Below are 13,569 nucleotides of genomic sequence, written 5' to 3'. Positions count from 1 at the left end.
GGGGAAGGTGTGATGTAGGGGTGGGGCATCCCTCTGGGCTGTGGCTGGGATGAGAGCCTGGAGAAGTGAAGGGGGAGAATCCTCTTGCCACTGGCATGTTAGTGATCTGTCCTCTAGACCCCTGATATTCAGCCTGGCCAGTCCAGCTCGTTTGCCCTCAAACTCTGAAGGGTCTGGGGTCACCTGCATGTAGGTGACAAACCACTCCACAGGAAGTGCTATTACTCTTCTCTCCAGATGCCTGTGTGGGAGGTGGAGGGGCTGTTGTTGAAATGGAGGCCCCAAACCAGACAGCCCTGCTTTCTGGGATGACAGTGTGGCTGTCCGAGGCAGCCCTCCCCCACCGATGCTTACAGGACTCCGCTGTCAGCCCAGGATAAACCAGAGCCACAGGGAACGTACTGTGGTGTCTGCCCCTGCCCATCACCGTATACATGGGAACATGAGGCCCGGAGAAGGAGCATGAATAGGTGATGGTCACACGGGTGGAATGCAACTTGCTGTTTCTAACACTGGGATTTCAGATCTAGTTTCCCTTGATGGCCAAAGGCCACTGGGTTATGCCCATCACCCCAGTGGGGAATCAGCCAGTGACCAGCTATGAGGAAGCACCCCAGGCACACTGTATGACAGGATATGTGTGTGGGATGAGATCTTTGCCCTTGACTCATGCCCCACACTACTCCTCATTCTCTGGATGGCATCATTTTGGCACTCATCCCCTAGTCTTTGTCAGTCTGAGTGGCCACAGAGGGGTGCAAAGAGTGTATCAATTACCTTCTGAGTTCCTGAGAAGTTGCCTTTATTTACATGCTGATGTTCACCACAGCCACTCCTTTAGCGGGGAATATTATGAAGGGTCAGGATGAGACAAATCCTGTCTCACCCGGAGAGCAACCAGCTCCACCTCCAGGATCACATGGTTTTCCCTTTGCTCATCACTTGGAGATGGAAGGTGAGACCAGAAATGGTTTTCCTGAGAGCCTCCCTGGCTCTTCTGCACTTCTTTCTTGACCTCTCTCTACCATCAGTTCACCGTGGGCCCAGAGAGGAAGAAGAAGAAGGAGGCGGCAACAAGTTGTGGCTAGTTCTTCTTTGAAGACAGCCCAAAAGAGAAGAACATTCTGGATGTGGTAGAAACCATCGTAAAAGAGGATTATTGGGAGGAAGCAATGGGGGTGGTGGTGTTCAGGTTATGTTTCAGGAGGAGGGTCTTCCATGGAGGGAATTGTTGGTTCATTTGCCTTCATGGTAGGCAATGCAGTTTGCAGTTTGGAGGGTGGCCTCTCTGTTGGCCCCTGAAATGGGTGCTTGGATGGGTTCAGAGACCAGCTATGTGGCCACAGGTTGTCTAACATCATCCTTGGGATGCATGGTTGGTTTAGTGGTTTCCTTGAGAGCCTCTGGTATAATGGATTTAGAGCCTGGATGTTCCCTTTTGCTTTTGGTTAAATCTAGCGAGTTTCTTCAACTCTCAAAACTTCTTCGTGGAGACTTCTTACACTTGGAGTTTCTGTGGGATAGAAAACAACATAGTTTCCTCCAAAGTCACTTCTCCAACCTTTGCTGGTCACATGGCAAAATCCTAGTCATCTTTAAAATGTCAGCCCCTCTCTTACCATTTCAGATTCTTTCCCCCTATTTCTCTCCCTACCCAGGCTTTGGGAAGACTTTGCTATGGTCCTCCATTCATCAAGGTGCTGGAGTTTAAGTCTATTGTCTGAGGTTCTAACTCCATGGGAGCTGTCAGAAGGCAGAGATCAATATGTGCTTAAAGTTTGTGCATTTCATAACCACTCCTTCCAAAGCAGTTTGAATAGAAAAATGACATTCTCCATTAAAATGGGAGCTTTTTAAGGACAGAGACTCTGTCTTGCTTGTCACCCCATATTCAGTGCTCAGGAGTGTCTGTCACACAGTAATTGCTCAAAATACAGCTTTTTTTCTAATTGAATGATAGAAAAAAATAGACAATGGAGACTTTTTATAGTAATGCAGCTAGGAAACAGATTCTTATGAAAGACAAATTAAAAACTGGATAATGTACAAAACCAAGGACACATCTTAAATTTATTTAAGGATTTACTATATAATGAGGAACAGTGGAACTGAAATCTAGGAGAGAGTGAAAATCCTAAAAAGCAAGCCCAGAATTCAGTTACTTTTGCCCTGAGTGTAATTTCAGTCTTGAGAAACAGGTGCACTCATGAGTTTCATTTTTTTGTCAACCTCACAGGCAAAGAGGACTTTTATTGCACTTGAATTTATAATTCAATTCCATGACATCCAATATCTATGATATTAGATTTTCAAATGCATGCATGTGTTATGTTTCTCCATTTATCTGGGTCTTCTTTTTCTCACTAAACTTTTGTAGTTTTCAGTGACCAATCATTTATCTTCTTTGCGAGGGCTTACAGTATCTTCCTAAAATTCCTATTTATGTTTTTATGCTGTTTTAAATGATGCTATTTCAATTTTTAAAGTTTACAACTTTTAACTGATAATGTATCAACATACAGTTGATTTTTTTGTGTCCTGAGGTATTGCTTAAGTTTCTGGTTCTAGTAGGTTTAGAGGAATATAGAATTTTTTAATGTAAATAATCATATCAGGAGTTTTACTTCTTCCTTTATGCCTGTTGTTTATCTTACTAAACTGGCTAGGATCTCTAGTACAATGCCAAACAGAAATGGCAGATATCCTTGCCTTATTTCTGATCTTAGAGGGAAAATACTGTTTCACTGTTAAAAATGATATTGGCTGGAGGTTTTTGAATAAACATCTCTCATGAGATTGAGGAAGTTTCATTCTAGTCTTAGCTTACTCAGAGCTTTGATCATAAACAGTTGTTAAATTTTGTCAGTTATGTTTTTGTTAATATAGTAGATTAATTTGATTAATTTTCAAATGACATATTCATCTTGTACTGCTGGTATAATTCTCACTTGCTCCAGATGTTTTACCCGCTTTTATATTGATGGATTCAATCTTTTAATGTTTTGTCCAGGATTTTTATGTCTAAGTTCATGAAAGACACTGATCTATACATTTAGTTCTTATACTATCTTTGTTAGATATCTTTTATGTAAGATTATTGCTGGCCTCAAAGAATCAGCTAGGAAATGTTCCTTTGCCTTCTTTTTCTGAGTTGGTATAAAATTGGTATTATTTTTAAATATTTGATTGACCAGTGAAACTTGTTGGGTCTGGACTTTTCTTTGTGCTATGTTTTTGATACACAGATTTGATTCTGATAGACAGTGGGTTATTACAAATTTCTATTTTTACTTCTCTCAGTTCTGGTAAGTTGTACATTTCAAGGAATTTGTTTACTTCATTCAAATTCTCAAATTTAATGGCTTAAAATGTCTATAATTTCCCTTTATATTTTTAGGATTTGGAGATAGTCCCTCTTTCATTAATCATTCACCCATACAGGCAATCAAATTTTCTCCCTCATTCATTTTACTAAGAATCAATCAATTTTATTTATCTTTCCTAAGAACTAGCTTTTCACTTTAAAAAAATTTCTCTATTGTTTTGGAGACTCAGACATAGAAAGCAGACTTGTGGACACAGTGGTGGAAGGGGGTGGTGTGACAAATGGAGAGTAGCATGTAAACATATGTATTACCATGTATTAAACAGACAGCTGGTAAGAATTTTCTGTGTGATACAGGGAGCTCAAACTGTGACAACCTAGAGGGGTGGGATGGGGTGGGAGGGAGGTTCAAGAGGGAGAGGACATATGTATACCTACAGCTGATTCATGTTGATGTATGGCAGAAACCAACACATTATTGTAAAGCAATTATCCTCTGATTAAAAATAAATTAAAAAAATTTCTCTATTGTTTTATCTTTTCTATTTCATTGCTCCTATTTTTATTATGTCCTTCATTTGGAGAAAAATTTACTTTTTTATATTGTTTAAATATTGATTAAGTGTCTACCTTAACAATCTACCTTCTAACATTTCAAGTTGCAAATTTCCCTCTAAGTTAGACTTTAAATTGTACCCCCAAAATTTTGCTGTTGTATATGCATTATCCTTTAAAAATACTTTCCAATTTCCCTTGAGACTAACCCCTTGATTAATGAAATATTAAGAAATACATTAATTTCAGTATTTAGGATTATCTAGATATTTGTTTGTAATTTAATTTCTTTTGTGGTCACAGAACAGTGTGGGATTTTGATCTTTTGAAATTTACTGATGACACAGTTAACATATTTTTATTTTTGGCACCCATAACTAATTACTGTAATTTCAGTAATTTTTACTACTTTTGTTTTTTAATCTTCATATAAGTGATTCATATATTACCTTTATTATATATGTACATTTTCCAGTGAGATTTGTACTTTTGCATGTTCTCTTATCAATTAGTGCTATTTCTTTTCAGCTTAAAGAAGTCCCTTTAACATTTCTTACAGAACTGGCATAGTGGTGATGAAACTTGCCTAGCTTTTGTTTATCTGGGAAACTCTTGATCTCTCCTCTTCAACTCTTGCTGGGTAGATAATTCTTGGTTGGACATTTTTTTCTTTTCAGGACTTTGAATATATCATACCTGTCTTTCTGGCCTGTATATTTTCTGCTTAAAATATTTGCTGATAGATTTTTGGGATTTCCCTTGTGTGTAACAAGCTGGTTTTTGCTTGCTCCTTTTAGGATTTCTCTTTATCTTTAACTTTTTAAAAAAAGACTATTTAGTAAAATCATATATACACACACATACAATACATACACAAACACATTTCTGTACCCTGACCCTTAGACTCATAATGAGTATGAATGTGGAAGTTTAATATTTTTTAATGGATACATTGTATTTCATCAACTAAGAGAATACTCATACTGTACTATGGTTGAATGTTTGTATTATTTCCTTTTTTAAAAAATTTATTTTAATTGGAGAATAACTGCTTTACAATGTTGTATTGGTTTCTACCATACAACCACACAATTATGTCTCCCCTCATAATTATGAGGAGTCATAATTATGTCTCCCCTCCCTCCCCTTCCCCTTACCATTTTAATTGTAATATGTCTTGGTGTGTGTCTTTTTGGGTTCATCTTATTTGGAACTTTCTGGGCTTCTTGGATCTGGATATCTGCTTTCTTCCCCATATTAGGAAAGTGTTCATCCACTTTTTCTTCATTTAATTTTTCTGGCTCTTTCTCTGTCTATTCTCCTTCTAGAAGCCCTATAATGTGAATATTATTACACTTGATGCAGTCTCAAATGTCTCATCACGTTAAAATTCTTTTTTCATTTTTCTGCATTTTTCTGCTCTGTTTGGGTGAGTTACATTTTTTTTGTCTTCCAGCTCACAGATGCATTCTTCTACCTCATCCATTCTGCTTTTGAACCCTTCTAATGTATTTTTCAGTTCAGTTATAACTACTGTTTGGTACTTTCTTATACTTTCTATCTTTCTGTTGAAGTTTGTATTGTTCTTCCATCTTTCCCCCCAAGATCAGTGATCACATTTATGACCATTAATTTTAACTCTTTAGCAGGTAGATTGCATATCCCTATTTCATTTAGTTTTTTTTCTGAGGTTTGGTCTTGTTCTTTTGTTTGGAACGTATTTCTCTGTCCCCTCATTTTGCTTAATTCTCTGTGTCCATGTATGAGGTAAATCAGCAATCTCTTCTAGATTTGTTTTATGGCTTGATGTGTGGTCTATTTTGGCAAATATGCCATGTACGTTTGAAAATGTTGTTATTCTGCAGTTATTGAATGTAATATTTTCTGTCAATTAGAAAACTGATAGAAAATAGAAAAATTATAATATTTTCTGTCAGGTTCTCTGAAAGTATTCAGATATCCTTTCTTATTTTATTTTTTGTGCATCGTTCTTTCAGGTGATGGGAGAAGAATCTTAAAATCTCTGAGTGTGACTTCTTTCAGTTTCTTTTTTAATGTCTTTTGAGGCTTGGCTCTTAAGTATATAATTTACAGTGTCTTCCTGATATAGCAACTGTTTATCATTATGAAATCTTTATTTCTAGTAATGCTCCATGTTTTGAAGTTTTCAGATATTATTTCTTATGCTTATTTTTACATGGCATATTATTTTCCATCCTTTTTGTTTTACTTCATTTGTGTTTTTATATTTTAAGTATTTCTTTTCTAGACAGCATATGTTTGGGTCCTCCTTTCTTCTATCCAGTCCGACATTCGCTACTCCTGGTTTTGAGAATTTGGTTCATTTATATTTATGTAATTAATAAAATGGTCGAATGTATGACATGTTTCAACTTGTTTTCTATTTGTTTTGTGTATTGTTTTGTCTCCTTTGTTCTTCTCAATCCATCTGTTACAAGAGATATTCTCCTGCTGGCTTTGAAGAAGTAAGATGCTATGTTGTGAGAAAGCCTTATAACTAGGACCTGAAGGTAGTCTCTAGGCTCTTAGAGCAAAACTCTTTCAAGAATGATTAAGACAACATGGATGGCTTTATATTTGTAATTGTAAAGAACTAAATTCTGCCAATGACCAGTGAACTTGGAAGAGGACTCTGTGTCTTAGATGAGATTACAGTCCAGGCCAACATCTTGATGTTATCCTGTTGAGACTTTATGCAGAGGACCCAGCAAAACAATGCCTGGACTCCTAGCCCACATAAACTGTAGGATGATAGATTTGTGTTGTTTTGAGCTGCTAGGTTTCTGGTAATTTTTTACACAGCAGTTAAAAACTAACCATATAGTAATAGAATATATCCAAAAAGAAGCATAAAAATTAAATAGGATAAAGGACTTCCCTGGTGGTCCAGTGGCTAAGACTCCCCACTGCCAATGCAGGGGGTCCAGGTTCACTCCCTGGGCAGGGAACTAGATCTGACATGCCACAACTAAGAGTTTGCAGGGCATAACTAAAGATCACATGTGCTACGGCCATGACCCAGGGCAGTCAAAAGAAAAAAAATTAAAAAAAAATTTAATAGGTTAAAAATAAAAATAAATGGTACCAGGAATCCCAGAAAGAGAGTAGTGGGAGAAAAATATTTAAAAAAATACAGACAGAACATTTATTTTCTTACTGATCTAAGAAATTTAGCAAACCTTAAGCAGATAAATACACTCACATACACTAAGGTAAACCATAATTCAGAACTATGAGAAAAATAAACATCTGTTGTTTAAGGCACCCAGTCCTTGGTACTTCATTTTGGAAGCCCTAGTTTACTAATAAACTACTAAAAACCATAAGGCAGCTGGAACACAGCCTTCAGTCGTCTTAATAGCCAGCAGAGTGATCTTTTTAAAATCCATAAAACAGAGTCACTGGAGATCACTCTATATCTTAAGAAATTTCAGTCATTTTGGTTAAAACATTCAACTGTATACTAGGAAAGACCTCTGCTCTTCAAAGTTCTGAATTTATTTTTTCATGGTTTCTATGGACCCATTCCTACAACTCTAAGTAATGTATGTGTTGAACACTGCCAGCTGGTACACAGCATCTCAAGATCTTTACCACTGTCCACAAGAAGTTAAATTAATTCATGATTTTGTGACTGTACCAACTTTACTTAAGGCTTCAAGAGCTATGGGAGGAAACTGTATTATGAACTGCCTCCTAACTGGTTTTTTCTCTGACATTGAATTGGCTTCCCAAACCAGTAATTTAGTATGTGACTATCTCCACAACCTCCTAAATAATAAACTCTAGCTTCCCTTCCCTTACTGGACCTATCTCACTCAGTCCTGAGTTATTTTGCTGAATAATACATTATTCTGCTATTCTACCTTTTACCCAGAAGTTTAAGCATATTGCTCCCTTGTTGAAACTCATTTGTCATTTCCTGATTGTTTATATGCAAAGCCTAGACTCTAGTCCAGAATTCCAGGATCTCAGCAATTTTCTCTTTCTAATTTCCAACGTAATCACAACTGGAGCCACAAAAAGCACATTCAGCCCGATGAGCATGGCAGCTTCCCTGTCCTGGTCCTACCTAGGTGCCTGAACCAAAGATGTCAACTGCTATACCTTTGCCGGCTTCCTCACTGGTTCTCTGTGGGCCAGAGCTCTGTTCTCTTGAGCTGCCCTCCACAGAGAGCTTTCAGGTACTTCAGTCTTTCTCAGAGTGCCTGACACAAAGTGGGTACTCAATAATAATTGTGATGAATGGATACATAAACAAGAGAGCAAATAAACAACCACATTAAAAATCTTCCAAGGAGTCTCACTGCTTAAGAGAGGAAAGTCCACAATGAATCTGGATATTAAGGGCCCCTTAGTATCTGTGCCCAGCCTATTTTTCCCAGCTTCTCACTGGTTCCCACCCCCTGATTTTTAGACTCCTTCAATTCTTGTCAGGAACATTAAAGGCAGGCCCTGCCTCCTGGAGGCAATGGGTAGGGATGAAGAGATGGGAGGGTGCTAGGCCCCTGACTTTACCTGTGTAACTGGTGATACCTTGGAGGATTTTTTCACTCTGGCTTTCTCTCAACCTAGAAGGAAGCAGAGTGTTCATGAGCCTCACAGACCTCTTTCAAAGCAACAATAATAACAGGCAGTGGACAGAAAAGAACATTACCCAGTCAAATGCTACCTTAGGGAGAGGGTTTGTAGCATCCCCCCCTTAAAAGCTAACTCAAATGAAATGATGGGCATGATGAGGTCTAAGGAACCATGGTCCCTTCTAGCTAAAATTCTTCTACCAGATGTCCCCTCCCCCACCCTGAACCTTGTAACCTTGTAGCATTTTTCCTCAAGAATTCTCAAACCTCACTTTTTTTGACAGATAAAAAGACTATGGTTTTGAAAGGGGCAGTGATTTTCCCAAGGTCACCCAGCAACTAAAGGAAAAGCCAGGACTAAAACCCAGGCTTCCTGGAGTGTGAGCTTGCTCTTTACACAGCACCTTGCTATGTCCCATCTTGTGGAAGGAGGGGAAGGTGGAGGCACTTGTTCTGAACAGTCTTCAACCCCTCTCCTCTCCCAACTGATCCACACGGGATCTGTATTAACAGGCTTTGATTAAGCTTTAGTGAGAGTGCTAATTCTTAGCATATGATCTTGTGTTGAGGAGGAAGAAGTGGTGTGAGGACCTGCAGCCAGCATGAGAAGAAATGCGAGGTTAGGATGATAAAACCCTGTCTCCCTGAGGATTTGCCACGTGGGGTTACAGGAAGAATGTAACTGTTTTTTTCTTAAATTTCTGTAAAACCATTTATATTTTTGGAAAACAAAATCATTTAAAATTACAAATAAATGCTTACCAAATAGAATAAAATATGGCAACAATGAAAACTGCAGAAAGAATATCCAAGAAAATCCACATGAACATATAGAAATCTGGTGTCTGCAAAACAGAAAACACAGTTATAGGAGTTTGCAGCTGGAAGGGATTGTAGCTCACGTGGATCAAGTCCCTTGCTTGAACCAGGGATGGAGCAGGGGCAGAGCAGGGGGAGGAACCACGATTGCCCGAGTTGGTGTCAAACACAGAGGGTACCTGCTGCTATCCTAACAATCCCCTCTTAACATGTGCCAAGGGCTCTACAAGGGCTAAAACACTCCACACACTGGACCCTTGACTGAGGTCTGAGTGAGTCCCAGAGATGTCACATAGCAAGTCTATTCTGGACCCGGGACTACAAGCCCAAGTTTCTTGACTTCCAGTGCTCTCTGTGCTCATGACACAGCTTTCCAAACCTGGCTGTGCATCTAAATCTACCTGAGCATCAGATTTTAGTAATACAGGTTCCTGGGCCTCATTAGAGACTCAGGAATTAGAATTTCTGCCCTCCAGAAACAAGTAATCAGTCTGTGAACCAGCATTTAGGAATCATTCCCCTAAATCATGGTACTTCAAAGAAGCATGTTGAAAATACAATTCTTAACCAAGACTAACATGCCTACTTCTTGAGTCTCCTTGCATAAATCACCCATTTCACAAAGCTCCATCTTCTAGCTTCACTTGCATGAGCTTTTACATTCCCTGGTTTGATCCTCCCTTTCTACCTTCATTATTTCACCTCCAATACTACTTGATGGTACTGGGTCTGACATGCTTTTTTCTTTCTTATGCCATTTTCCACCCAATCACAAGGTCTTTTCTTGAACTGATTAGTAATGATAATATTAACAACAATAACACAAATGATTGTGATAATGATGAGCACAACTAACATTAATGAGCATTTATAGGAACTAAGGAAGTTTTATAAGCATGTTAAGGGTATTTGCACATCAATCCTTTGAACAGATCTAGTAGACAGGTACAGTAGAAGCTTTTAACCAAGTTCCACTAATCTAAGGCTCCTAATGCCCTATGGTGGAGAAGAAAATGGCAACCCACTCCAGTATTCTTTCGTAGAGAATCCCATGGACAGAGGAGCCTGGTGGGCTGCTATCCATAGGGTCACACAGAGTTGGACACAACTGAAGCGACTTAGCATGCATGCATACATTGGAGAAGGAAATGGCAACCCACTCCAGTATTCTTGCCTGAATACTTGCCTGAATCCCAGGGACAGAGGAGCCTGGTGGGCTGCCATCTATGGGGTTTTACAGAGTCGGACACGACTGAAGCAACTTAGCAGCAGCAGCAATGCCCTATGGGAACCTGACCAATGCCTTGGCCTGCTCTAAGATGCCCGTTGGGTGTGCTGTACAGTCACTAAGAATCAGTTGTTCTTACTGTCCATATGGCTTTATAACAACTGTACTTGTTATGATTGTGCAGTATAATTAAATATTACTCAGATCTGTAAAAATTGAGTAAAAAAAGATGGCATTTTCAAAGGAAACTAAGTCGATGTTTAGAAATACTTGATGATGACAGGAAAAGTTATTAAAAAAATAAACTGTAGGATTTCCCTGGTGGTGCAGTGAGTAAGGATTCGCCTGCCAATGCAGGAGATGCAGATGATGTGGGTTCAATCCCTGGGTTGAGAAGACCTTCTGGAGGAGGAAATGGCAACCCACTCCAGCAATCTTGTCTGGAGAATGCCATGGACAGAGGAGCCTGGCCGGCTACAGTTCACAGGGTCGCACGACTGGGGAACTGAGCACACACACGTGTCAATGCAGGGGACAAGCATTCAATCCTTGCTCTGGGGAGATTTCGCATACTGCAGAACAACTGAAGACCAAGTACCACAGCTACTGAGTGCATGCTTTAGAGCCCACAAGCCATAATTACAGAGCCTGCACGCCACAACTACTGAAGCCCACACACTCTAGGGCCCGAGAACTGCAGCTGCTGAGCTTGTGTGCCCTAGGTGTTATGCTCCACAGCAAGAAAAGCCACTGAAATGAGAAGCCTTCTTTCTCACTGCAATGAAGTGTGGCCCTTGCTTGCTGCAACTAGAGAAAGCCCTTGCAAAGCAACGAAGACCCAGCACAGCCCTAAACACACACACACACACACACACACACACACTGCAAATGAATTAGGTATGCGTGAAACAGTAAGAGACTAGGGGTTGTGGGATTATTATGAAAATCTGGGTAGATTCCTCATTCTCCCCATGACTTTAAGAATCGGACATGATTTAGTGTCTGAATAACAACCAAAGGAAGCAAAACTTAGAAATTATACTTGGTTCATTTCGGAGTATATATAAGCAAGGGAATACAGAATTCAATCAGCTGAAATGCCCTCAAAGGAAAGACCTTGAGTCTTTGTCAAAAGGTGAATAAGTATTTTTAAATGTATGAGTTATGTATGTGGTGGGTTGTTTATAAAAACGACCACAATATTTCTCACCAAATGCAGGCCTGTATGGAATAAGACTTTGTTGTTCCTCTCCATCAAGAAGTAAAGCGTGTCTCTCCTCTGCCCCCACCTTAGATCTGGACTTGACCATGTGATCATCTTTGGCCAGTGGAACATTAGCAAACATGACACTTGGGAGCTCTTTGAAAAGGCACATGCACGGGGCTTGACCTCTGGTTGCTGAGAACCCAATGCCACCAGGGAAATGTGAGCAAGTTGGCGGCATCGAGGATAAGTGGCCAGGTGAAGAGAGACCTCAGTCATCCCGGTAGAATCCTAGACAGATGGGTGAGGCCATCCTAGATCACCTAGCCCGGCCAAAGTGGCTGGGACCAGAGAAAGCGCTCAACCACCATAATGAATGTGACAAATATTTGTCAGTTTTAAGCCACTAAGTATTAGATAGGTTTTTCCAACATAGTAAAATGCTAACAGACCACATATCATTTATTTCACAATTCCTCATCTAAAATTTTTGAATTAGCAGACTACTAAGCAGACAGGATTATATTGGATCAAAATTGCTTCTACTGCAGTACCTTTAATCCCCAGTTTACAAATAACAAACTGAAGCCTAGACAAGTTAACTAACATTTCCAAGTTCACACAGTAAGGGGTTGGGCCAAGATCTGAGTCAGTATATTCTAACCCAGAGTCTGGGTTGCTTAGGCAGGCCCATGGATACAGGCCTTACCTTCCTGAACAAACTGACCTTGCGTCCTTTAAAAAAGCCCAGGCCAGGTGTAGAAACAAGCTTTTGACTTAACATCCTTTACACTCTCTGAATTTTGAATCACATGAATTTATTATCAATTTAAATATTAAATTGAAAAGTTTTACTTAATAAAGTTTTATTTAATATACCCAAAGGGACAACTTTCAGACATTACTGGTTTAGAGGGATAGGATTATGGAGGGGTATATTCATTTCCAATTTATGTACTTCAGAATGATTGAATTTTATATACTGAACAAGTTTAACCAATTTTTAAAAGCAAAAATGCTAGAAAAATGTATAATATATACATGATGGAGGATATTACAGAGACAGGCAAGTAGAGAGGCTTCACCTATGCCAAGGGACCTGTCATCCAAGGTTTCCTTGAGGGTAATCTGAAGAATGCTGCCCAAGGCACCAAGGAAAAAGGAGTAAGCAGTTCGACAATCCCACCACAGGGCCTCAATGCAGTACTGGCTCTAGGAGATTGTGCCCATGGCCCTGATCACCTCATACCTGCTCCTGACCCTGATCAAGTCAGAAACAAGGACCAGTGAGGCTGGAGGTATGGAGAAAGCAACCCAAGATATGTAAGCTTCTCATTTAGGTTTCTCTGACTAAAACTTTGATGTTCAAGGCAGTTTAGAGTTCGGGTTATTACTCTGGACAAGACATTTGATGTTGAATTGAGGCTTTCTGGTGATTAAAAAGAACTTTAAAAATTATCTAAGAGTGAACTATAGAGAAACTATGGAATCTGAGTGAGATCTTATTCAGGAACAAGAAAAGACTGAGGTCACAGAGCAGTTTTCTGCTGTAGGCTATTGTGTCTGACTCAGTCATCCCATTCTACCTCTACACTGATAAGAAAAATTAGCTCTGTATCATTTAATTGGTTAACTGGGGCTCCCTTCATAGATAATAAGTGATGGGATTTATCTGGAAGTGTAACCCATATGTTCAGGCCCCATGCCTCTAACCATAAGCAGTAGCTGGATACACACTCTCCTTTTCAAAAGCATTTTTGCTCAGGATACACAGTTTTCACTTGGTTTCTTTCCCACACCTCGTATCACTGTCATCGTTGCGGTACCTTCAGGAAGG

The 13,569-nt window shown here is 39.5% G+C and overlaps 1 protein-coding gene across 1 annotated transcript in view; it reads right to left on the bottom strand.

Moving 5' to 3' along the window:
• Positions 1–1,411: 1,411 nt before the first annotated feature.
• The window catches only part of GDPD4 (glycerophosphodiester phosphodiesterase domain containing 4), a 105,387-nt gene continuing 93,229 nt past the window's right edge, over positions 1,412–13,569 (bottom strand). The window contains exons 14-16 of the mRNA XM_044929331.2: positions 9,244–9,326; positions 8,420–8,472; positions 1,412–1,513 (exon numbers count right to left, since the gene is read on the bottom strand). Coding sequence (XP_044785266.1) covers positions 1,455–1,513; positions 8,420–8,472; positions 9,244–9,326 — 195 coding nt within the window. The 3' untranslated portion in view covers positions 1,412–1,454. The remainder of the gene's footprint in view (positions 1,514–8,419; positions 8,473–9,243; positions 9,327–13,569) is intronic.

Source organism: Bubalus bubalis, chromosome 16, assembly GCF_019923935.1.
Source record: "Bubalus bubalis isolate 160015118507 breed Murrah chromosome 16, NDDB_SH_1, whole genome shotgun sequence".
In the NCBI taxonomy this organism is placed as follows: domain Eukaryota; kingdom Metazoa; phylum Chordata; class Mammalia; order Artiodactyla; family Bovidae; genus Bubalus; species Bubalus bubalis.
This window is presented reverse-complemented; position numbering and strand designations above follow the sequence as displayed.